Source organism: Nothoprocta perdicaria, unplaced genomic scaffold (assembly GCF_003342845.1).
Source record: "Nothoprocta perdicaria isolate Ctin4 unplaced genomic scaffold, notPer1 scaffold_27, whole genome shotgun sequence".
Classification (NCBI taxonomy): Eukaryota; Metazoa; Chordata; class Aves; order Tinamiformes; family Tinamidae; genus Nothoprocta; species Nothoprocta perdicaria.
Genome location: NW_020455499.1, coordinates 1,701,335 through 1,727,129, shown reverse-complemented (window position 1 = coordinate 1,727,129; position 25,795 = coordinate 1,701,335). Strand labels below are relative to the sequence as shown.

The following is a 25,795-nucleotide window of genomic DNA, read 5'->3' as shown; positions in this document are numbered from 1 at the left end:
GAGAAAAAAAAGAAGTGAGCCATTTTCAAAACACTGAGCTGATTCTCTCCTATTCTGCCTTCCCAAATGACCACCTGACACCTTCCCGACACAGGTACTGCCCACATAGGGTTGCATTAAGAAGGCTAAAAGTGTAAATGGGATCATGGGAACCAGCATCTGTCGCGATGATTTCCTACATGATTAYTACTTCCCCCCCTCCGCTTATAACAATTTTTAAGAAGATGTGTACAAGCTGTGATTAAACCACTTCAGATTAAGCTCAAAGTAAATTGAAAAAGTCCTTCTTAAAGCTCTCATTTAACAGTACTTTACATCCATCTGTAAAATCGGAGCTTTGCTTCCGAGCATCCTCCGAATTGYCCGCTTCCCACAAGGTAGCGGAGGTTAAAAATAAAATAGCAAGAAATCCGTGCAAAGCACATGGGAGATTAACGGGGTGAAAGTACCGGAGTGGATCACTGTTTTTTTCTGCCTGAGCTCCTCATTCTGTTACACAACCCCCAGCCTGCAGATCGAACGCCGACACTTTTGTGCGGATCAGTTTGCTGGCGATAGCTATTTCTGATTTTAATTCAGCACACTCGTTTTGATTATTACTGACATTCCCTTTTGTAATTCGGGGGAAGATAATGCGCATAAACAGCTTTTGCAGTAACGGGGTTGGGTGAAATTTTGACATCAGCTCCCAAAACTCTAGAGAAATTTGCTCGCTTTCAAGTTGTGCAATTCAGACCCCAGATCTGACCTGCTGCGAGGCTCAGCCCGGCTCTTGSGTAGCCCCAGGTGGATGGTGTGGATCTATGGGCGTTTGTGGAAAGCAGGAGAAACCCGTGGTTTAATTTGGTATTTGTGCGAAAGTGGGAGAAATGTGTTTGCTTTGGTAAATACCCATTGAGCTTTTCACTTCATTCAAATCGGAAACTCGGTGCTGAAGTTGGTGAGTGGGTGGGCAAGGCAGAAGCAGAAAACAAAAACACATCCTATAAAACCAGACAAAACATTTGCACAGTCCCCTGCAAATTAAGATCTCCCAATTTATTTAAGTTTTACATTTTAAAATCATAGATTCCTATTTCCTCAGATATTCCTGGACATTAAAGATGCTGGTAAAAAWTAACCTCTGATGTAAATCATTTGGAGTTAAACACATTACGTGGCTCAATTTATGAAATGATTTGGTCTACGCTGCTTTATGAATGTTTGTTTTATCCTTACAATCCCAAAATTGTAAAAATTAAGTGTCATAATGAAATTCTAAAGTAAATTGCATTCTCTTTTGGGTTTATGTGTACACTTACGCTTATTATTGTGCAGCAATAGCAAAAATATTTGGGGAATTATTTTTGCAGCTGGTTCTAGGATTAAGGGTAAAATACTCCCTTTTTTTACGTTTGTTATTAGTTCATTACAACTGCCATTCTACAGGTAAAAAAACATCAAACCCTAAATCAGAACTGCTTAGAAATATTTTTTTTTTAAAAAAAAAGGAATTTATTTAAAATAAGGTTCTTATCTAACACTAAAGCTCTGCATATATTCAGCCTTGCTGAATGTAATTTATGAACTGATTTTTCAGCTGTATATATTAAGTCTCTGAGCTGGATTACAAAAATCTAACATAAAATACAATGCCTGTACAGGCAGTTTCAAAAAGGTATCTCGGTGGCTATGGAGCATAATAAACTTTCTTCATATTTGCCTTGCAACAACCGATGACTGATATTTCCAGAGCAGAAGTGAAGCACACTAGCTGAAAGGTGAACTTTTTTTTTTTGTATTTTAGCATTCCAAGCCTGGTAAAACTGTTCCGCTTGCTACACGATGTTATAAATATCAAGATTAGTTTCTTCTAAAATTACCAGTGCCAGCTGCATTCAGTTTCCCCTGTTATATAGTATTTTGTTACCAATGTTCACAGTTTAGAGAGTTTTTTTTTCTCTTTTAATGAAATTCGTCACAAAAATCTTCAGTGTTAAAATCCCTTTACAGGGTACACGTATATTTTAGATATTGTACATAAATCCATTTGCCTTCCTCAGTCGAGTACTCCCTCTAATATYGCTGTTCTCCGAGGCTTAGTAACGTCAGCAGCTTTTAGCCCAATATGCTCCTGCATTCACAGCACTCGCTTCAATTTCTTCTCTGACGCTCAGCACCTGCAAGTCAGATAGCACCGATCATTAAATTGCCTTTAGGAGTGGCCAGGATATGTGTGCAAATTTATTTTGCACACACGTGGGTATAAATATATAAGGAGATCCTATTCAAATAGATAAATAAATGAATGAATAAATAAATAAATAAATGCACTGCCTTCTGACCTCTGTGGTACAGCGTATATATTATGCAAATTCTTAAGTATCTCATTGAATCATGAGCTCTAATAGTACTGCACCAAAAAGCAGTAATTTCTGCACTCCTGAAGTCCTTAGGAAATCGTGCTTTGAACCTGTGTGCATTTAAGTTCCTCAGCTGACATCGTTTCAGTCTGGTAATACGACATACGATCACTAATCCAGGATTAATTGAGCACTTGTGTGCAGTACAAAACATGCTTTATGTATTGACAAATATTTCTAAGAAATGGATTGGTATTTTTGCTGTTAATTGTTTCATTACTGACCTTTACCTCCATAGACATATGCAGTTTTCATTTTTTTGGGTGAGACTTTCAAAATATTTTTTTTTTAAGTGTCCAATGCTCAGTGTTAGCAGTGACATTTTTGCAGTCTACTCGGAAGCATATATTTCAGTCTTTTGTATCTCATTTCTTTCTATTTATTTAAAACAACTTAGCATGGAAAATCTTGCAGATTTAAGTGACAGTGATGATGTACAATATGCATAAAATGAGCCTGTCCCTACCCATGGTGTGTATTGCTAGGGACTCCATTGCAATATTTACAGTTAAACTAAACTTTTTCAAATGAAGCAAAATTGCATTTGTTTTGCAGATTTGCTCATCATTAAATGTGAAACATTTCACATTTGTCTTTTTGAGTAATTGGCTTTTTAAAATGATAAGGTGCTCTGAACACTTGTTATGTGGATAGGTCTGACGTTGTATCCCAGAAATCCATATGCCATACAGACAGAACAGAAGAAAGATATTCACAAGCATGTCACAGATTGGACTGAAGCAAGCCAAAAACCAAAGTGCCATGGCATTAACAATAGCACCAGATTTACTGTCACGATTGCAATCTGTGCTGTATCATAGACAGAAGGAGAACTTTTGATAGGTAACACCTCAGTGTTTTTTAAATCTTTTTGGCAAATTATCATTTTCATTATATTTTTGCCTGCCATATAATATTATTATAATGGTATTAAGCCCCGCGTGCACGCAGCCACACCAGGTTTATTAGCCCTCCACAAAAGGGCTGATTTACGCTCCGCGCTAAGGGCTCTGCCACGAGAACGATGGATATGTTGCTGCTCGGCTAAAGGTTAGCACGCGTTTTAAGGAGGTTCATCTGTGAAAGTAGCTGGGATTTTCAAACCTGTATTAAGTTAATAAAATCCGTTGTCTTAGTAATAAAGGGGGCGAGAGGATCAGTGGSTAGCGCACGCACCTTGGCAGCTCAGGAGTTCCCAAAGTTGGGAGGCATCTTCCACGCACAGCATCGCAGGGAGGGATTTTTCTTTTCTGGGGTTCACTCCTAACTCACCGTATTTTCCCATTGAATGTAGGTAGACTTTTCTTTCTGACCATAAAATTGCACATTTTCTTCTAGTGTAAAAAAAGCTGCATAAAGCAGATTTGGCAATACCATAATTCATGTTGAGCTCTGATAAGTGCTGAAAAAGATTTACAAACTCACAGCTTGACACTGAGCCCACATGTTGGGTAGAGTGGAGAAAAAGCTCTAGAAATACTACACGGAGCTTCCTGGCAGCAAACAGAGAAACATCAGTCAATTGTTTTTCTTAATTGAAAGCCACCTTGGGACCTTGTTGAAAATAACGCATCTGCCTATCTTTGCTGCTTTTTAAAATTACCTGGCTGGGGGAAGTTGCCCCGGGGCCATTCACAATAGGCTTCTTATAGTGCAAGAAAAACACCAAAATTCTCCATTTATCCTTATATGAATTATGGATTCCAAGCACTCCCTCTATTAGTAGAAAATGAGAATCAAAACAATGCGCATGAAGCTACCTGAATAAGATCCTGARTGTTGTTACCTTAATTTAATTTAATTTAATAATTTCAGCCTGCTAGATTGTACTTAAAACGATACTGACCATGAAGTTGGTGCTTGATAGTCCTCTAAATGTTTCTAAGGTTTTTGTGGTGCCGTGAAACATCCTGTTGCCACAAAATGTAGAGGAGGCAATCCTGATTTAAGCACCATGCACCATGCTCTTCTGATTGCAATCCAGCCTGGAGAAAATTGGGAAKTGCTTGAAATTTGGAACCTTGGAATTTTGTCATTTCCCAACAACTTTTTGCTTGGTTGGTTTTCCCTGGTTTTGCAAGGTTATTAACTCACTTAAAATCAGTATKGTACATGTGCAAATATGTGCAAAACACTTTTTTTTTGGAAAGTCCTTGTGTGGATTTAAGAGTTTATTTTATTTATTTTATTTAGTAAAATGAAAATTGGTGAGTTTTTGCACCTCAAGCAAAGGCTCTAGTCCTTGACAAACTGTGGCTCTGCACAGACTTTCCAACTTTGTTTAATTTTCTAACACTTTTGTCTAGCATTATTTGGGATGTTCTTAAAGCACAGAAATAACATTTTCAGACCTGTGGCAAATCAAATGCCTTAGAGAATTTGCCTCAACCTCTCTCATGTTCCTATAGCGATGAGCAAATTAATGCTTTCACTTCAGAAGTGAAAGGCATTTATAAACATGGGTTTTATTATTAAAAAAAAAAAAAAAGTATTTGAAGAGGCACTGCTGAACTCCCATTATATTGATAAAAACCTAGAAACAAAGATGCACTTGAGGCTAAACAAAGGAATCCACAACTTTAGCAAAGTAAGGAAAGAGAAAAGCAGAAAGATGAAACCGGCCGCTCCCGGSGCTCTCATGGCACGCTCAGCACCGTGGTGCAGGGTGAGGAGCTGCGATCCCAACTGCTTTTCACAGGTTCTCAGCACAAAATTCCCGGGCATCCGTGTGCTGCAGGTTGGATAATTGGGAAAATTCACAAGTTTTCCGGATGGTTTTTGGCCAGGCACATGATGCAGCTCCTGGGTTTCAGATGGGAAGGGGAGCAAAYGTGGCAAGGTCAAAGAGAGGAACTAATTGCAATTTGTTTTCTCAGCTACTAATTTCTCTCGCGTATTCCCGTAGTGAGCGGARTGACACTGTCATGCAGCAAAAGCAGTGAAAAGTGGGAAGGAGTTATCGTTCAGATTTAAGCATGAAACCGAGATCTTACTTTCTTCTTTGATCCAGGCAGCTTTCCTGAGTAATATAGATACCAGTGCTTTTTTTTTCCTTCTATTTTTTTTTTCCTGATAAACGTATGCCTACTTCAGTGTCTCTTACTATTTTATTTGGATACGGTGTATTTCTGTACGTTACATCACCGCCTTTCAATCTATGCGCGTTTGCATTTCAATAGGAGATGAAATGGTGTAATTGAATTTCAAAACACCTACAACTCTCAGAAATTTTATTTCTGTTTGAATACTCAAGTTCCAGCAATATTTAGTTTGTAGCTTATTTTTTTGCAAGGTCGTCCTCTGAGTGATTGACTCCCTACCGTCATTCCTGGTTATTATGAGCTTGGCTGGGATGCAGAGCCAGTTGACTTGTCCATGGAAGGGAGCGAGTGGCTTATGGGGAACGGTGGTGATTGAGGGCCCAAGAACTGAAGACCTGAGTTGTGATTTCCCACAAAAAGCACGACGCTTTTTTCTCGGTTCCTCAAGCTGATCTGGTTGTGTTTTGACCAATATAAGCAAAGGCCGAGGGAAATCACATTCCTTTTCTAATAACATGCTTTCCAAGTAGGTACAAAAGGTTAGAGCTTTGGGTTTGTTCATAAGTGCGTGGGGGAGTAGGGTTTTTTTCAGCTTCTCTAATAAGCTTTTCTGGCTTTCTTTTGCTGGTAGGCTTGGAAGTGATAGTCAACTTCGCTGCCTGTGATTGCTGCGTTCATCTACACACCGTTCTTTCCGACTGTCACTATCAGATCTTTTGTTCCTGGAAATATTCRCTCTGCGAAAAAATAGAACTTTTCTGCTATTTTTGCTGCTGACTGATTTGCTCATCTCCGTTTTGTGCCTGGGAAGAGCGCAAGTGCTCGTCCTCTGCAAGCGTCATGTTGCTTAGTGAAGTACCTTGCTCAATCGGGGCTGCCGTACTGCAGGAGATGAAAGAAATGCACATGAGAAGCTGTATTGCCAGGTTATGCTTTGAAAGCTTTTCTTTTAATCAAATTTTAGACTTATTAGCATAGTGGATCACTGTTTTTCCAAAACAAACAAAAGCTTTTAGTCTTATTCTTGAAAGTCTTTGGAAATGTTGGTGTAATTGGTGCTGTTTATAGTTCAAACTCACTCATCTCTACTCATAGACATGAGTAATAGGGAGACAGTCAGCTCTTCCAGCAGTCATTTAATGTGTAAGTGCCCCAAATCACTAGGAATTAACTTCTTGGTTTTCATTCAACAGACTCAATAATCTGGTAATATTGTAATTATTTTAGCAGCAGAACAGTGCGAGGCCTAGGTCATGGGTGGGATGGTAGTACACGGTGACACCACACTAAAGCTAAAGTCCAAAATTCCAAATTTCCTTAAGACTTCCCCTTTTGTCTGGCACTTAAAAATCCATCGTGCCAATGGGATGTTGCTTTTTAGTTGCCAGATACCATTCACTTTGATGAGAGTGATACTGATGAGAGTGAGACTATATCTGGTACCTCTAATAACATGGCAGGAAAGCAAGGGAAAGGGAGAGTTAGGGGTCTGCAAAGAGGTGCTCTGCTAATAGCCATTCTGTATCCAGAGTTCCTGGTGTAGGATGAGGACAAGTCTCCTGGCACATGCACAGTGCTTGAATTGAACTGCACTGATGACATCTTTGGACAAGGAGGCCATAATGCGTTTTAAAACATTCTATTTATTTTTCCTGTCATGTGTACTGTACATTTATTAGTGACAAGAAGTGGAGTAACAACCATGGTGTTACGGGCCCCGGGTAAATAYGGTCTTGTGATTATGGTGTGCAGGCTAAAAACCCAAATACCAGCCATTTCTGTGCCTGATAATTTTGCATATTTTTAGCTCCTCTTATATTTAGATCCCTAAGTTCCCAAGAGAGCTGTCACCCCAAACCTGCATTCAGATATATTGCATCATCCCAAAGCTTGTAATAGAAACGAACATCAGCCTTTCAGACGCAGCATATTTAGGAAAGAGGGAGAGAGTCTGCCAAATTCCCCCAAAGCACTTCCCAATTCCCCTCACGAATAGCAGGAAATTACTTGTTATCAGTGGGTAATTCAACCACAAACGTTATTGATTATCCTACCTCAATCTTCACAGTCTTGATGGCCAAATATTTTGCAATCATTCTCTCTATTTAAAACTAGAAGATGTGGTTTGTAGTCCCGAAAAATGGAGTTTTTCAATTTTTCTGCATGCCACATCACATTGTGGCGCATCCCTCCAGACTCTCCAGTTGTGCTATACAGGGTGGTAGCCAAAGGCTTGACTAACAGATGTCAGAGTGCTCGTAATATATGAAAAAGTCTATATTATTTAGGAACTTTGGATATAGTTTTTAAATTATACGTCTTTTTTAAATACTTTATTTGCTTTTCACTGTTTGGTGCATGCCGGTCACGCAGACCTATATAAGATGTAGCATTTCTTACTATATCTTTCTAATTCTCATATGTATTTATTAAAAACTAAAACATGACACAACTGCTGTGCAAAGTAAGCTTTTTGTGAGCTACACAGTCAGATGTTCGAGCAGTTCTTCACCCCACTATTGCTTGCAGACTACATTCAGTTAGTGTAAGAAATTCAGGGAGTTATGTTCCCTTTTCCCACAAAGCTGTCCTTAGACACCTACTGTGAAATAATAATGTGAGATTTTGATTATGTGATATTCTTAAATAACATTTTGAGTAACTATTACTATGCTATTACTTAGAGTTACATATAAATTTGAAGGCCGATGCTTTTCAGTGCAGTCACTGCAATTCCAGAAYATCTAAAAAAGAAAACAGAAACAGCTGTAATCCTTGAAAAATTATTTGAAACAATCACTAGTAAACTGAGATRTACACATGCGCATTTTGTAGGTTGCAAGAACAGCAAAATGATATTAGGAGATGGTATTCTTTGTTTGAAACATATTCTCCAATACTATCTAYATTACGATCCTGCTTATTATACAAGATATCTTGACCTTCCAAATCACAGAAATGCTTAGGAAGATGTTTATAGTCCTACAAAGCATTCAGGATCTGTTCTTGAAATATCCACATTCTTAATGATTATTTAAATACTGCTAGTACTCTGTGTAAGGAATTATTTTTGAAACTTTTCTTACAAGGCTCTTAATCTTCAGAAACTACTGAGCTCAGCTGGGTGACAACAATGCATTTATGGAAGGCAAAAGCAGTATCATTGTCACTGAAATGTTATATAAAAACTCTTTCATGGAAATATTTTCCATTTCTGTAGTTGCAAAGGTTTATTTTCTTAAAGGATATTTTTTCCTAATATTTTTGTACAAATAGAGATGGAAAGAGCAAAAGCAAAAATGCCACGCGTGTATTGTTCGCTCCCCGCTTGCAAGGGGAGATGATAACCATTATATTTTCCTGCCTGCAACACTTGGGCACTTGACACAGCTGGCAGAGTATATGTTCATATCACGGACCAACTTTGATGTGTACATTGTTATTAAACAATAGCTGGCATGGCTGGGGAACAGCAGGATATTGCACTTACCATTCAGTGGACCTGTTGTTACAGAAAGAGCCCTCCTGCCTCCTCGCCCCGGGCCAGAAAAACTCAGTGGCAGAGATGGTGTTTTGGATTTTGAGCAGTAGGAGGATTCTTGTGTTGTTGTATTGGCTTTTGGCAAGTTGATGAAATAATGTAAACAGCTATTTTGGAAAAAAATGACCACACACTTTGCATAGACAGTATATGGCCAAGTTCTGAGTCAGAGAGGGAGAAAGAAAGATTCAAATGAAGAGAGCCTGGTAAATATAAGAATGAAAAATCCCATTCAGTAGTGCTGTTTCATCTCTGAGAGATGCTTTATTCAACAGCAGGTATCAATCCCCACAAGTAACATCTGCTATCAGTGGATTTGCAGGTACACCTTTGTTCACTGCTAACTGAATTTGTGTCGGTATTATAATTCTGCAAATTTCTGCTTTTCACTCGAACCAGGATTAGCATTGACTTGGGCTGGAGGGCATTCAAGCTGCTGTTCTTCTTTTAGCTGTATTTCTCTGTAAACATCTAATTGTTTCAAAAAGTGATGTACAGTAGGCAAAAACCTGAATTCAATGCAAATAAGTCTGTGCAGCTCTAAAGCTAACAGGTGTTCTCATTAGTGTAAGTAGACAAGGAACAATTCTTGAATGTTTTATAAACACTTATAATCATACCAAATACGTTACTATAAGTATAAAGATGCTTATAGCAACATCCCTTTTTCTTATTGTGCAATCTCAGCACTTATTAATAGGAGACATGTCAGCAAATGAAGTACTCAGAACTGGTACTGGCTTCTGCCTGCAAATAATGTAGCAGTAAAATGCTCAGCTACCAATGAATTAAGTTCTGGCTAAAATAAGAGTCAACAGAATGAAATCTTTCATATAACATATATATTTTAACTTTGACTATACTGAAAGTAGAACATACATTTTCCTTTTGATTTTTGTTTGTTTTTTTTGCAAGGACTTATCATGTTGAATCTCACTCACATATATCACGAAGTGTGATAATGTGCATATAAAATTGGACAGGAGGACCATTCATCACTAGCTCTTTCCTGGCTGGTAAAACTAAGAAACACAGGACTTCTCTAAGAAACTATTGCCAATATCTCTGTATGCAGTTGGGTAATATATGGCTTCAGATTGCAAAGACAGTCACAGTAAAATGCTACCCCAAGGAGAAAAGTAGCTTGCAGGAGGTATTCAGACATTGCCTCTTGTCTTCATCTGTGGGCAAAATTGTTTGTTCCCAGTTTCCCACTATGCACAAGCTGGTCTTAATTACTCCCTCTCACTACTCTGCTTTGAGCCAGTTTTGGCTCTTCTCCTTGCTCTGCCAGGCTCCGTTACCTGCCTCCTCTATCAATGATCCAGGCCCAGGCTGAGCAGGATCTGTAGTGTTTTAAGGTTTCTGAGCCCAAATTATGGCCTTGCTTGGACAAGACACTCAATGGATCTTCTTTCTGACCCACCTCTCATCACTGGCTGCCCTGAAGGATCAAGGATTTGGCCTGGCTCAGCTGGGACATGGCAGCTGCCTTGCCCATGGGAGAAGGAAAAAGAGAGGTATAAAATGCTTGCTTTTGCTACAGGCCTGGAAGTTTAACTTTGCTTGTTCTTTAGTTAGATGTGTTTAGGAGCCTTGTCTTCAGGAGTGTCCCGTTTGCAGAGCCAGACTGCAGGTCTCACACAGGGGAGGAAACTGGCACGGCGGATTAGCGGGAGATGCTCTCTCCCAGTATGTTCCTTGGAATATGCAGCAGCAAACATCTCCTCCTCCATTCCTTTCCCCTCCCTCCAACAATTTGTGTTTTATCATCACAAGAAGGAAAAGATATGACCAAATAAGGGATGAGGAAAGGTAGAATCCTTCAAAAAAGCATGACCTGTATCCACAGCTGCAGCACCAAACATCTCTTTCCCACCCAAAACATACATTTAGACTCTCTATTTAGCCTGAGCTCCYTCTTTTGACCATGGAATAGTTTTGACTTGTCTAGGCCTCATCATTTTAAACCATGAGCTCCCGTGTGTCTGATATAAGGTAAAATTGCCTCATGATGCCAAGAGCAAACCTGCTTCTCTCCTCCCTGATATTAGAGTGATTCAACAGCATTGCACAGCAGAAGGGAAACATCACACTCAGATTCGTATTTATTATTTTTTTATGAACAGAACTAGAATTCCTTTTTTTTTTTTTTTTTTTTTTCCATTATTACATTATGCTAAGTAATTCTGTCCTAAGGACTGGAGAAAAAGATTGCAGCACAATTGTGTTAAAAAACTGTTCTTTCTTGGAAGTTTGACCCCATACTTCAGAGTGTTAAATCCTCTTCAGATCCCTTTGCATATTACCCCATACATTATGTTATCATCTCCTTTAAAAAGCAAATTACGTATAGGAGCAGGTTGTTTTGATATAATATGATGAACCCACGAAGGTTTCCWGAGAAAGGACAAACAAATCAGTCATACCGTAACACACTGAAGACGTATCTTGTAAACATCTGGCAGCAATCGCTCCTGCAATTGCTAATACCGAGGAAGTTGTGAAAATGCGGGATCTATTTGTTGCCTTTTTGCAATGCTTGGTTTTCACAGTCATTTTTACAGAGTCAGAAGAAACGGGGTAATTATAACATAAGGTTCAACATCTTTAGATATGTAGAACATTTTCTGTTGCTTAAAACAAATATTCCCAAAGAAAGTATAAAACATTTTTCTGACTTGCAAAGTTTTTGCAGTCTATCATTTAAATTACTTAAATAAAGGGAGCTTTACTACTCCCAAAAGCTGAGAATATAACACCCGCCATGCATATTAGCTTGATCTTTTTGACAGACCAGAAAAGGGGTGGTGTGTGCCAATTAAAACAAAAATGGATCCCCAGTGGCTTGTTCCTCACACAGCTTCTGAAGACTGCTATCATTGTGTGCTGGGGTAACCCTGGATAAGGCGGCTATCCAAAGTAAACAAACTTTTCAAAACTTTCATGACAGATGGGGGTTACAAATGCATTTTAATAAGAGAGTTGCCAAAGCAACTTTTTTTGCAATCAGCATATATTTACTTAACATCTAGCAACATTGGGAACACAAGGCAGATACTTTCTCACAAAATGTTTTAACAAATATCATTTTTTTGGAGAGGTTGGTTGAAGACCTTTTCTTTCAAGCTGATATTTCCTCCCCCCTCCCCTCACTACAGTGTTAACTTTGCTCTACATCCAAAGGACTGTTCGATTGGAAAAGCCAGACTGGAATATGAGACAGACAATCTGCTTGATAATGAGATTTCTTTGCTAGTCATAAACATCTTAGAGTCCTTTAAGCAATTTAACTATCAGCATAACCATGAGTACCTCCATAGGCTGAACCATATAATGGATATGTGATGCAATATAGATATAATGCAGCTGAATAGTGATCCTTTTGTTTTCTTATATTTGCATTTCTTGAAAATCCGACTTTCAGCACCCTGCAGTACAGCGTAGAGAGATATTTTATTTATCCTTTCTGCTGCTCGCTCACTGAGTGTAAACGTGTCCAAGAGGCTGGATTATCTGGGAGAAAGAATTTGAGATCAACTTCCAGAAACGCAGTCTGACTTTTGACATGTTTTTTAAAACTTACATATCTCTGTCCCTGCTTAATTCAAGTCGGTTAATTAAACCACTAAGGAGTAGAGTGGCTCCCACCGTTAATTAATTGTACTTTCATTATGGGTGTGGACACGTGAGTGTCTATATCGAATGCATTTATTCTCAAGCTATATTTTATATATATATATATATTTATATGTTAAAAAATGGAGAGAAAGAACAAAAATTCATAGTCTTTCTGTTTCTTTTTCAGCAGCAGTGTTAAATCATAGCATTTTTAACAGTCTCTCCTGTGTGTTTAGATTCAGATCTCCTGCACTGCACATATATATATGCCGGGTTACAAACGGGTGCCGTGCTCGGGAGCCACGGCCCTCGTGCCACCTTTCCCTCGCAGCCACGTGGGTGCCGTGCAGGTGGAGGGTGGCCTTTGCGGAATGGGGACCTGGACCCCCTCGTGCAACAGCAGCTGAGGAAAATCAAAGAAAACGCCTGGAATCCTCCTCACTGTGGGAACCAGGATCATTAACATGATCAGACAGAAAACTTGTAGGAGAGCAAGGTTAGATGAAGGGAGCGGTGGGAAGGGGGAAGGAGTGTTAGCTTTTGAGCTAGAAATGCTCCAGCGACTCCCTTTTCCTTTTTTTTCCCCCCTCTTCTTTCTACATATATCAAGGGCAGCAAGCCCAATACACAGTGCAACAAGAGGAACACATTTTATTGAATTTCTGCACGCAGAGGTATCTGTCAATCCAAGTTTAAATCACTTAGTGTTCACCACAGGCTGCGGAGGTCCCAAGTGACATCAAAATGTAGGTTTTCTGCGCTGTGGATTAGCGYCTGTGTAGGGTTTCCATGGTCCAGAAGTGTCGTGAAGCAAAGCTTCATATAACCTACCCCAGCGGTGTAGCAGTTATTTCAGAAAGTCCCGCAGTCAGAGGGAGTAGAACAAAGGCTTATTTGAGCGTTTGGCTGAAATGAGAACTGCGTGGTGGTTCCTGGTGGCCCTACGTGAGCCGTACGTAGCTTTCCAAGCGGCTCCTTCCCTTCTCCGTAATTGCAGAAAAGGGGCCGTGGAGGTTTGTGCCGCGGTTCTCCTTCCCCCGTAGGATTCCTCCATTCCTGTTTTAAGGTTTGCGCTTGGCGTTGTCTGAAAATAGTTCATCACGGCAAATAATAGTCGTAGCCACAAGAGATGCATAAGTAGACTTTGAAGTGAGCGAATCAATAGTCCGGGCTTGTATTTTTGTTTTGCTGTACGATTTTCTCCCGCTGTCCCACATCTCCGTAGAGTGCCTGTCAGTAGGAGTGCTCAGGCTGCCTCCGTCCCTGTTGTGCAACCAAAACACATGTGAGAAACAAATGGCTCCACAGAAGCCCTCGTTGGTGAAGAAGTGGAGGATACCACGAAGGATGCTGTTCTCAGTGTAATGCTCATGACCCAAAGTGAGCCCAAAGAYGACTATGGACAAAGACAAGGTCTTGGGAATTGGGCTTGTTCACTTCTCTGTCTCTGATCTCCTGCTTTCTGTTGGCAGTGGTATAATAGAAAAAGGAGGAGTCCATGAGACATGGTTTAAAAGGTGATCCCGATGATCTCTAAAGCTTTAGGGAGTTCTGGAGGAATGCAGGCGTGCTTGGCACCTAACGTGTCCTACTTGGCATGAACCGTGAAACTTAGCACATGGAAGGAAAATATGGTTCACAGAAATTTTAGGGACTAATGGTCCTTAGAAGGCATGTTTATATATTATAAAATCATAGTGGTATTAATTAGAGATAGTCTTCTCTTTCTGTTTAATAACATAGGATCCTGTTGAGTACAGCCTAGATGTATCATAACGGTGCAAAAGCAGGTCACCTTTCCATTTGCAGCTTTATAAGTTGGCAAGAGAAATCCTTAATAAGCCTCAAGGAAAATTTTATCCCCCTAAAAAGCACGTTTTGTACTCCCCAGCTCCCCACCCTTTACACCCTGTGTTGGCAGCCTAGCAGTATATTGAATTTAACCCACATTTACCTGGGGTTAGCCTATATTTTCAGGTGATCCGTGCATAAAGCAGGACCATGATATAGTTCATTGAATACTACCATATGAGTGGAACTAGCTTTTTAAGTGATTTTTTTCCCCCAGGATGGTAAGAAAGGGAGAATCCTGATTCCACTGTAGCCAACTGGAAGGACAAACCCTTTCAAATAGGAGGGTTAATGTCAATTGTTATTTATTGTTGACACCAGCATCATAATTCTGCATAGCAAGGCAATGTTAATTCCAGGCTGTGGCCCTTGCAAAAATGATGTGCAAAGGGATTTCAGGAAATATTTAAATAAAGGACCTGGCACAGCAGAGACTGGCAGCTCTGCATGGAGAGAACTTCATTTTATTTTATTTTTTTCCYAGATTTGCTTTTCATTTTTTCTCCAGCCTGTTTATTTCAGCAATGCCTGATACAGGGATGGCGCGTTAGCATGTCTTAATATTGAACAATTTATGCTTGTTGTTAGTTATACATCATTTAGGGCTGTGATCATAAATTGTTCAATCACAAGGTTTAGTCAAAGCTAGCATTCTTCACTGATGTCTTTTCCCAAGGGTGTTGAAAATTCGATTGTTCAAAGTGCAAATATGGTTTAGCAATCCCTTCCAAGAACCATTTATCAGAAATCCTAAGGAGGTAATATATAAAAGTGGGCTAGGAAACCTGCACATTAAATGGGATTTACCAGCCAAAGCCTTTGGAACTGCTTTCCTGTGAATGACTGGAATGGAGCAGAACAAAGTCAATTACTGACTGTAATTAAGGAGTGGATGCATTTAAACTGTAGAGAGCAGTAGCAGTCTTCTTGAAACTGTCTAGTTGCTCTGAAGATTAGTCTGAAGAAAGAAAGGAAAGGACTTGAACTATATCTTGCTGAAAGTATATTTTAAATGAATTCTCTTCCCTCACTGCTATGATCTGTTTTTACAGATTTGCTCATAAAACACTGATAATATATGATTATCAAAATAACGTGTTCAGACAAAGAAACTTTCAACATGTATTTGTGCTTTGGTCTCGCTAGCAATGGAGTATCTCTTTTGCATATCATACAGCACAAATGTTTATGCAGCGCCGAATACTCCCATTTTAATAAAGCCTGAATTTACTGAACGGAAGACTGAACTATGTTGTGTCCTTCTTAAGCCTCCAAAATACAGTAAATCTAATTATATATGTTGCCCTTGCTTTGAAAATATTATTCCTTTTTACTATTTTAATAATGATTTGTTTATGCTGGAAGAAAGGCATTAGATTGAATTGTGCCCTGTGTTTAGTCTAATTCATATCTGCATGGGTATATTAATAACTCGTGATATGATGTAATACATGCAGAACCCCAAAACCTTCAGGCTCGGGACTGGAGGTCACAGATAGTTACCCAAAGTTGATTTTTTTCTTGATATTTTTTCCTCTTTTTCTTCTTTTTCTTACAAATGGCAAGCATATGAGGTCGCAGTGCTTAATGAAATGTCTATGGAGTTGTGGCCCATCCCAGGAGATCCAAGTTTCCCAGCGATTCTCCCGACGGAGAATCGGGACCCAACGGAGCGGCGGGTCCCAATCCCGCCATGCGGGGCCATTCCCACATCCCTGCAGCTTGCGGACAGGATGTCTCCCTTGGCACCGGACCCACAGGATTTTCCTTAATGACTTGGGAATGGCTCCTTACAGGCATTTCCTCAATAACGAGAGGGTTCTACAGCAATTAATAAAATATTAAGCTGTTTTGTCTGTGCTCTTTTTCTTTTTTATTCATTCTTTTTTTTTTTTTTAGTTTTTTCCTGGTAGTATTTCAGTTGAAAGGATGATGTGGGGAAAACGCGGTCAGCACGTTCTGTTGTTACTCTTATGCTTTAGTCAAAACTCTTGACAAGGCAGCTATGGTGCAAGAGAAGCACTTGAATAACTTATTTGCTTTGCTCTAAATAAATAACCGTGCCAGCTCTTCAYGCCTTTGCTCTGCTTTTGCTCACTCCTTGCTCAGGCAGAAACCTTCATGGAGTCATGGAGAAAGACCTGAGAAGCCGTAGGTCTTGGTGGCCCTTTGAGGAGCAGCGTGATGGACCAATGTGCACCAAGCCCTTGCAAAGCTCTTGCTTCAGAGCCCGGCCAGCTCTGCCCGTGGGCACAGCGGGCTCCTGCCTCTCGCAAAGCATCGCAGCCACCTAACCCTCTGCTTGCCCATCTGCAAATACCCCTGGCTGCTGTTCTTGCCCTCTCCTGATGGATCTGCCAGGGCTTCGCTCGAGGAGTCTTGGGGCAAAGCTCTGCCCAGGTCGGGGCCTCTGCAAAATGGTAATTTTGACCTGCTTTATGCCATGCGGGGAGGTTTGCCGTGGTGCAAAGTCACATGAAGAAAAGTGGTGTCTCATTATGCTCAGGCGGTTTGCAGAAGTTGAGGCCAACGGGAYATGCGTGTGTATTCCCACCAAATAGGCAGTGAAACAGCGGTATCAGGGGAATGGATGTTCTTTTGATAAATATTTCCAGGGAGTAGGTCAAAAATGTAAATCAACTTCAATTCAGACAAACTAGGGATTTTTTCCATGATAAATGGGCTCCTAATTACTTTGCTGCAGCCATCTTTGATGGCAGTTTTTACTGTTAATAACAGTTATATTATTAATTTTACCAAAGCAATCGGAAGTGGTCTCCAGAATCACAGGTATGTAACATTACATTCCAGTTCAGGGACAATGGAATCAAATACCTAAGTAAGAAGAATATCAGAAGGGAAGCCTGCAATAGCAGGAAGYTTGCAGTGAATCCTTGCACCTCATTCCTTTCTTTTCAGCGTGCATTTCTTTTCAGATTTACATGTAAACTGCCTGTGGCACCACCGAGGCTCCTGGCCTCTCCAAACTTTTGTCACAATATCATTATTTTTTGCACTAGGATCTCAGGAAATGCTCTTTCCCCTGTGCTGTACTCACCTGTCCTTCCCCATGCCCTCCCCTAGATCACCACGCTCTCTGGCAATGAGTTCCTGCTGCAGTCGGATATCGACTTCCTCATATTGGATTGGTTCCACGCTATCAAAAATGCAATTGACAGATTGGTATGTATTTGTTTTGGCTGTTACCTTTATTAATTAAGATGTAGCAATTTAAACTTCATTTGCTCAGGCATCTCTACAGGTTTTAGACAGGCAGAAGCGAGCAGCTAGCTAGACGCTCCTTTATCGGGAGGATGTATAAATATGCATGCAAATCTAAAAATGTCAGATAAACAAGGTTGTTCAACTAAAATGCCATTTGATTCGTGTCTTAAAACAGAATGCTGCATCTATTTTGCTGAAATAATAAGGACGTTGGTTTACTGAGGGTTGTAAAAGCACACAAGCACTTAATAACTAATGAATTTTTGCATTTTCTGTTTATGCAGCCTACAGTATATAATCTTCAATAGAACTATTAATACATTTGAGCCTTTTATGAATTTTTGTATTACTTATTCACAAGAATAACACTAGCAAATAATATTCCTTTGTAACTGATTGCTGTTATTCTCCCAAGAAGGCTGGGGGTTTTCTCCTAGAAGTAACCAGGGCTGCCTTTTATTGAAACAGTTCTTAATTACCAAACCAGATTCAGCTGTAGCTTTTTCTCTTTTCTGCCACTCTCGGTACCGATTCCACATGTCTCCCTTCTATCTCTGCCTGATCCAAGAACGTGTTTCTATAGGGCACTGACTTCCCTTGTTCACTGCAGAATCTGGTGAGAGAAAAATATCCCCATTTCTTGCATTTTTCAGAGGTTTTTGCTATGATGTAATTGCTAGAGCTGGCGGAGCAAGTCCCTGCGGCAGCTCGGAAAGGGTTAATTGGAGCAGGGCTACAGTTTCCTTAAGGAGCTGCAAACGTTATATTACCCTTAGGCTATAATCAGCCAAGGAAAGTTTGATCTGATGATGTATGTCTTCATATTGTGCATTTCATTGGACGCGGGTGGCTGTTGATATCCTACTGAAGATTTTGGGGTGGAGTTTCCCGTGGGGACTCAGAGCACTTCTATCTGCGCGCTGTTCAGCTCAACATCTAGTAGACTCGGTTATTTTTTAGTGCAACTCTGGTAAAAGCCTGGCCTGGGCAGCCGGGAGGAGGACAAGGAGCCAAAGGAGGGACAGCTCTGGGCCCTCAACCAGCCTTTAGCATTTTAAGATATAATGACGGCAGCACCAGCTCCCAGGGCAGGTTGCCCCACCTGCAGTTGTGGTTTTGCACAGGAGCAAATGTCATGGAATGACATTGCAGGGATGTCACCTACTTCGAATGGGTGTGCGGCGAGGCCTTGCAGCTTAGCAGGTCATTGGCAGGACTGCATCTTACCTGGCCTTGTTCCTTGGGAAAATARGAGAGACTAGCCAAAATTACATGTTTTTCCTTTATGAAGAACTGAGACCGTTAATGGCCCCTAATTATTGCTTTATATGTCAGTGAATTAAAGCCATAGAAATACTTCTTTCTCCCCTAAATCTACACTAACAGAATTCAAGCTCAAATATGCAACAATATTTGAAACAACTGTGTCTGAAGGAATATTTACTGTAAATATCTAAAGCAAGAAGGTGCTTAGCCTTTCTCTTCACAATCATTAAGAAATAGCCCATGCAGTGAGGAAATCATTTYATTCTCTGAGTCCTTAAGAAGCAGGCCATGGGTTTCCTAATATAAGTGGGAACTTATCTGAAAAATCAGGATCAGGCTGTAAGGAGCAGAAAAGATCTGTCATAAGAGGAAGAAATTCTGCAGTATATATTATATATAATATACTAACTGCATCACTTGCTTTTTGTATTGGTATTCGGTAATTTGTTTTTTCATTCCTACACATACGAATTTATTGCAAATATATACACGTGTATATATGTTCTTTTTCCAGTCCAAAGAACAGAGCTGTACCTCGAGAAATTTGGAGTTCAAACTCAAAAGATCCTCCAGCATCGAACTGCTGAATAGCTTAGACGCTGAATCCAAAGAACCAAAGCCTGAGCACAGAAAGTCTTTAAGTAAGATTTTTTTACTGATTTTCCCTTGCTTGTTTGCTTTTTAAATAAATTTGCCAGTATACGGGTAAGATAATTTGTATCACATACAGAATGTAAGGAAGATCACTGAGAATTTTAAAGCTGACTGCTTTCTCTGCCGATATACATAACTTGCATTTAAGCAAAGACAGTTACTAGCTCCATACTTTTAAGGGTGACATTCTCTCCTAAGTAAAATAAATTTGTTTAGGAGCAAAGACTTATTCAAGCCATTTGTTTTTAAAAATAAGCAACATGAGTCCTATGCTAATATTCTGTTGCAGTGGCTTTGTTTCCATTTTAGTAAAATGCCTCAAATTGCTTGAGTAATTCTTTTTGTTATATATTTATACAGCGAATTACTTAATGATCTGGCATATCCTCTGGAGTGAACAACCTATAAAGTTATGGAAGTTGAATTCCAAGGATCGAGGTTGAGGTTTGTTAGCAAGAAGAGAAAAAAAGCAGATTTAAAACTAAATAGTGTTGCGCTCTAACCCACTGAGACTTTTTTTGCCCAGTTTGTGCCAAGATGCTCATGAGATTGTGGGTACAAGATGCAGGGGTCAGTGGTGACTCTGAACCATTCAATCAGCATTTATTTCTTAATTTTCATGCTCTCTCTTTTATCTTTGTTTTTCTTCTTTGTTCAGCAAGAGATTCACATTCTGCTTCTAACGTAACTGCCGTGACAGCTTTAGACCCTCCCTATAGGTAGTGGAGTGCTGTGTAGGAATTCAATTGCCTACATATTTTTYGAGGATCGCAGCCTTAGATCTTAAAGAAATAGTTGCATTCAAAAGGCCCAACGTAGCTATTTTTGATGATAATTATCCACATAATCACAAATGTCTGCACACATGTGTGCGCACGCGCACACATGCACACAGAGATGCATTAAATAGACAATTTTTGCAGACCAAGGCTTTCTGTTGTTGTTATTTCCTTCTTATCGTGGAGATTTTTTTTTTAAAGTGCTTTCTGTCTGCAATAAAATATAAAGTGGCCTGGATGTAGCTTGCGAAAAATTGTCCTGATATCTTCATACTGCTGGGCTACACTGTGTTTCTCAGAACAAGAAAAATCAGGCTGATGTGCACGGTAAGTTTGAGGGCCYGATTCTGCTCCTGTTGAGGTTAGTAGCAAAATACCCACTAGCTGTCTCATCACTCGGGGAATTTCAATTTATTGATTTATTTTGACTTCTCAAATATCTTTAATTGATAATTTATCCAACCAAACAGAAAGAAGTGAACACGAGCCATTTCATAGACTCAGTCTACATTTTTTCCCAAACCTTAGAGAATTGTGAATAACCTCTGTTTTGTTAAAGGCTATTTAAGCTATTAAAAAATGTGAAAATATCTGCCGTGGAATCTCACTGAATCGAAGCTCGTATTTAAATACTGTAGATTGCATTGCTTCTGAAATATGTATTCAGAACTTTTGGGGGCCCCTTGAGATCAAGTAATTATGTGGAATTAGAAAAATCATATTATTCACTTACTTATTAGTAGTCTAAGCACAAACTGTATTGTCAGTTTTCTGCCTTTGGCTTTCTGTGCCCTTAATGTTCACACAAGTATCGTAGCCAGAATTATCGGCAGCTAGAGCCAAAATTGCTTTAAAAAGGCATGAGAACTGGTAATGACACATTGTTAGCAGTTAACAGGTGGTCGTTTCATTGTCCAGTTTGACTGCAGAGCCCGGAGAAGATATGTGCAATCTCTGCAAGTATGTTTATAAAGTTATTACAAAGTTTAGCAATTTTATAATTTTTTGTAGTGCTCTTACAATGTTGACTGCTGCCAATGTCAAAMGCAGACAAAGGAGATTTTTGAAAGTTGGCTTAACTCGGCGTCAGCTTAATGCAGAAAGGAGGAAGGCAACTGTGTGTTCGCAGGCCATCACCGCCCCCTGATAGGCTTTAATGAAATATTCAGACAGTTCAGATTAATTTGTACCTTCCTTCTGTACACTTCAAGGGCTTCAAAAATATTCTAGAATTTTGGACGACATACTATTGTGGGKTTTTTTAGCAGCATGCGAGCCTAGAGGACAGGTATATTCTATCCAAAGTGTTCCAGTAATTTACTCTTTAATTTAAAACTGGGGAGACTGCCTCTAGAGATTGAGTTGCAGGAATTTAGTTTCTGTGCTTAATCCTAATTGCCTTTGCTTAGATTACAAGGACAAATGGTAATCCTTAGTGGTGCTTTTTGAGGTCTAGGCACTGATTTCTTTGGAAATTGGGCTTAAAATGTCAGGCTCAATATACAGAGTGCACCTAGTGAGTGTCCATCTTCCTGGTCATCTTGTTTGGACTTGACTCAGATTTTTGTTGAAGTTTTCTCGAGTTAAGAAATAGCCAAGGATCGCTTTGGGAAACATTATCAGTAATGTCTAAAATATCTGTGATCCTCCTTTCCAATATGTGGGAAAAAGATTACTCTTTATTTTATGGTGCCAAATATTTCAGAGATTTAATTTATGTAGCTAATGCTTAGTCAGAAGGAGGTTTTTTTTTTGTTTTTTTTTTTTCCCTTTTTTCCACTTCAGAAAACTCCTTCTTAGAGGACAAACGCTTTTGGTGCGGGAAATGTGGCCCGCAAAACTCTCTTCTTGATGGGAAGAAATGTCCCAGATTTCATAGTTCCAGGTGATTTCATTATCGTTTAGGTCATAGTCTCTTTTTCCTAAAGTTGCCCCCAAAGCCATGATTTAACAGTAGTGGCAGCTGTAATGCAGCCCTTGGTAGGAGGTCAACCAGGGTTAGGCCTGGTTAACCTTAAACCARGTTTAGGACGTGGAGCTTCTGGAGAGGGTCCAGAGAAGGGCAACCAGGATGATTAAGGGAATGGAACATCTCTCGTATGAAGAGAGGCTGAGTGAGCTGGGCCTGTTTTCTCTGGAGAAGAGACGGCTCAGAGGGGATATGATTAATATGTATAAGTTCAGGAAGGGAGAATGCAGGGAGGAAGGGGACARGCTGTTCTCACTGGTGGCCAGCGATAGGACGAGGGGTAATGGCCACAARCTGAARCATAAGAAGTTCCGTCTCCAGGTGAGGAGCAACTTCTTTATTGTTAGGGTAACAGAGCAGTGGAACAGGCTGCCCAGGGAGGTTGTGGAGTCTCCKWCTCTGGAGGTCTTCAAAACCCGCCTGGATGCCACCCTGTGCCACATGCTCTAGGTGTGCCTGCTTGAGCAGGAAGGTTGGACTAGATGATCTGTAGAGGTCCCTTCCAACCTTAAATATTCTGAAATATTCTAGGCCAGACATAGTACCTGGGGTAGACTGAGCATAGCGATGCTCATGGTAGATAGAGAAGGTCTCTCTCTCTTGCAAGGATTCCCATTCAGTGTTCCAAGAAAACAAGACTTTATTGTGTACATGGACTATAGGAACCATTGGGATAGCAAAGCCTGCAGCTGACAAACCCAGCGCTGCGCTCTCCACTCAACACGGTTGACCTTTTCTGCGCATGGGGACTTGGTGTTGGCCCTTGTGGTCCTTCTCCGGGAATCCAGGCACTCAGCAGTGACCTCTGGTGGAAGAGGCTCTGCTGAAGGATCTATGGGTTGTTGGAGGGGATCAATTCCCCTTCTCCCCCTTTTCCAAGGGGCAGCAACCAGCTCGGCAGTAGGAAGAGCCCTTTGGCTACCGTATCAATCTGAGGGTGGCTCTTGTCAAAGTTCACAGTCACAAGCCTGATGCTGCAGTCCATTCCAAAAGCACTCTCTTTCCAACCTGCTCCCCATCATTCCCTTATGGCGTCACATTTACTCAGTTCATCACGTTCTTATGAATATTTTAGGTTTCCTTGAAAGTGATGGAATTCTATTTTTATTACAAAAGCAACAAGAATAAATACTAATTGTTGTCAGTTGTTTCCTTATGTAGTGGGAACACTAATCTGTTCCTCAGCCGTAGGTTGCCAAAGCAAAATAATTAAATATTTTAGACATTTAAAAAATCTGTGATATTAGATAAATGCAATTTGATCTCCTTGTTTTGCCATATAAAAGCTGTAACTGGCGGGATTGATAAGCTTGAATTGCATTATTTTTATTGTTTCTACTGGCGTATTTTTCTGTTATCTGCAAGAACACTTTACTGAAAGTGCAGTGGTTAGTCATGCAGCCATACTGTGGATCTTGTACAGTCCCTAAGTTGAAATCCAAGCCTTGGAAACCACAACCAGAGGATTAAAATATATACAAGGATTAAAATATATATGCATATATATATAGGAGTAAGAAGGGAGGTCCTCAAGGGTTGCATAAAATGTTATTCGTTTTTACTTCAGCATCTTAATAGCTGCGGTTGGGGATCGGGGCTTCATTGTCCTAGGCACAATGGGAGCTGCAAGGAAGACAATTCGGGACCCGGGGGGCTCCGTCTGAATAAGGACAAGTTGCAACAGGTGGAAAAAGAGGAGAAAAGAGGGGGTGGAAGGAAAAGTTGACAGCAAACCCGACATGCCATGCATATTAAACAGCAGGCTCGGGATTCCTTTCCACTCTTCATTAGGACCGGGGTGCTATCCCTGGCAGCCTGGCCGTGCTCCAACACAAATAATGATATTTTGCTTACCTAGATTCCTCTTGCAGCTTCAAGTGGGAGCTCCGGGCCTTTGGAGCCCTGAGCGGCAGCRCGAGTAGCTCGATGCTGCTATAGGGCTTCCCGAGGGGACGGCCGCAGGGTAGGAGTGCCTCAGCGTGTGTCTCACAACCTCTTTTTTAACAGTGGGTTAAAAAAAAAGAAAAAAGGAAAAAAAAAAAAAAGAGAGAAAAGAAGGAACCTGTAGGTCATCGGTGTGATTTGCATTGAGAAAAATTTGCTACAAAGGCAGCTGTGCTCTGAAATGTGTTTCAGTTTCTGAGAAGATCAGATTTAAGTTAGGCATTCCCTCCCTTGTATTTAAACAAGAAATGTATGCACTTTGAAACTGCCCAAAGTTACTTATTTCTTTCTCTGACRCTTGCTTCCAAAGATCGAATTTTGGAACTTGAAATATGCCATGTAAATATTGCTAAATGATTACTAAAACGCCCCAAATCGTCTTTGAATGCAGTTTGTTCGATAATTAGGACTGAACAATGTGGGGGAAAAGAATAAATCTCAGCCTCTCAGTAGACATGAGCTAAGAATTGGCCAAGTCCGTGAAGCCTTAACCCTTTCTGGCGTGCCCTGCATTTACTCCTTGCTGGGCTGAAGCTTCCTCAGAGGCTTGGCTTGGGCGCTGGAAGTTTGTCCTCGTGCATATCAAAGTTGCGCTGCTATTTCTGTGCCCGCACATTGTGTTGCTGAGGCTATTGTTTGCCCCTGGAACGAAGAGCCTGGTTACCAGGGGAGAAACACATATATTTACATGGCTTCAGCTGCATAATAACAGGAGAAAAAAAGCCAGGAACTTATTGAAGGTGTCATTTAGCCTGCCTAATTACAGGCAGTGCTCGGAGAGGAGCACATGTGATTTTCTTCCTTTCTTTCTGAACGGATTAGGAGTGTGGTGGGTTGGGAGATCAGATTCTGCGATTTTGTGAGGCTTCATGCTAACTCCCTGCATTTTCCTAAGGTCCAGGTTCTGCAGCCCTTTTAGACACATAGACTAACTTTTCCTCTCACCAGTTCGCTTTGGATGGGGTCTCCTACCCCCATGGGGTTACTTCTGTGATCCAGGGCCTAATTAGAGTAGCCAAATAGAGAAGTCACCCAATTTCTGTGCTAGCTCCAATGAGGTATGAATTCTTTCCCCTTCCCAGCCTATTTATTTCAGCAAGATATGAAGTTCAAAGCCAAATGGATACCATTTAGTTAATATTATTTGATTATGATGTTAGCATTATGTATAGGTCCGTTTTATTGTTTTTAATAAAACCAAGCAATATAAAGCAATAATGTATATTACTGCAACATTAGCACTGACGACAATTAAAACAGAAAGCAAAATTAAAGCTACATGCAAATATGCAGCTTCCCCCTGCAATGTTAATCACTGTACATCTTCTCCGTTTGTGGTATTTATCATATTTGTGGCATTTTTCTAGCATTGACAGCATCGTGGTCAGCTTCAGATGCTGAAAGAAAACACAAAAAGAAAATACAACATGCTGTTTGTGGAATGTAGGAGCATTTATTTGCACTTGGGCAGCTAAACTTATTTTTTGACTTAATTTTCCTAT

At 40.3% G+C, this 25,795-nt stretch overlaps 1 protein-coding gene across 1 annotated transcript in view; it reads left to right on the top strand.

Annotated features, from left to right (window-relative positions):
• Positions 1 to 25,795, top strand: part of ARHGAP15 (Rho GTPase activating protein 15) — a 293,000-nt gene that overhangs the window by 121,558 nt on the left and 145,647 nt on the right. Inside the window, exons 6-7 of the mRNA XM_026040886.1 lie at positions 17,541 to 17,639; positions 19,462 to 19,588. Coding sequence (XP_025896671.1) covers positions 17,541 to 17,639; positions 19,462 to 19,588 — 226 coding nt within the window. The remainder of the gene's footprint in view (positions 1 to 17,540; positions 17,640 to 19,461; positions 19,589 to 25,795) is intronic.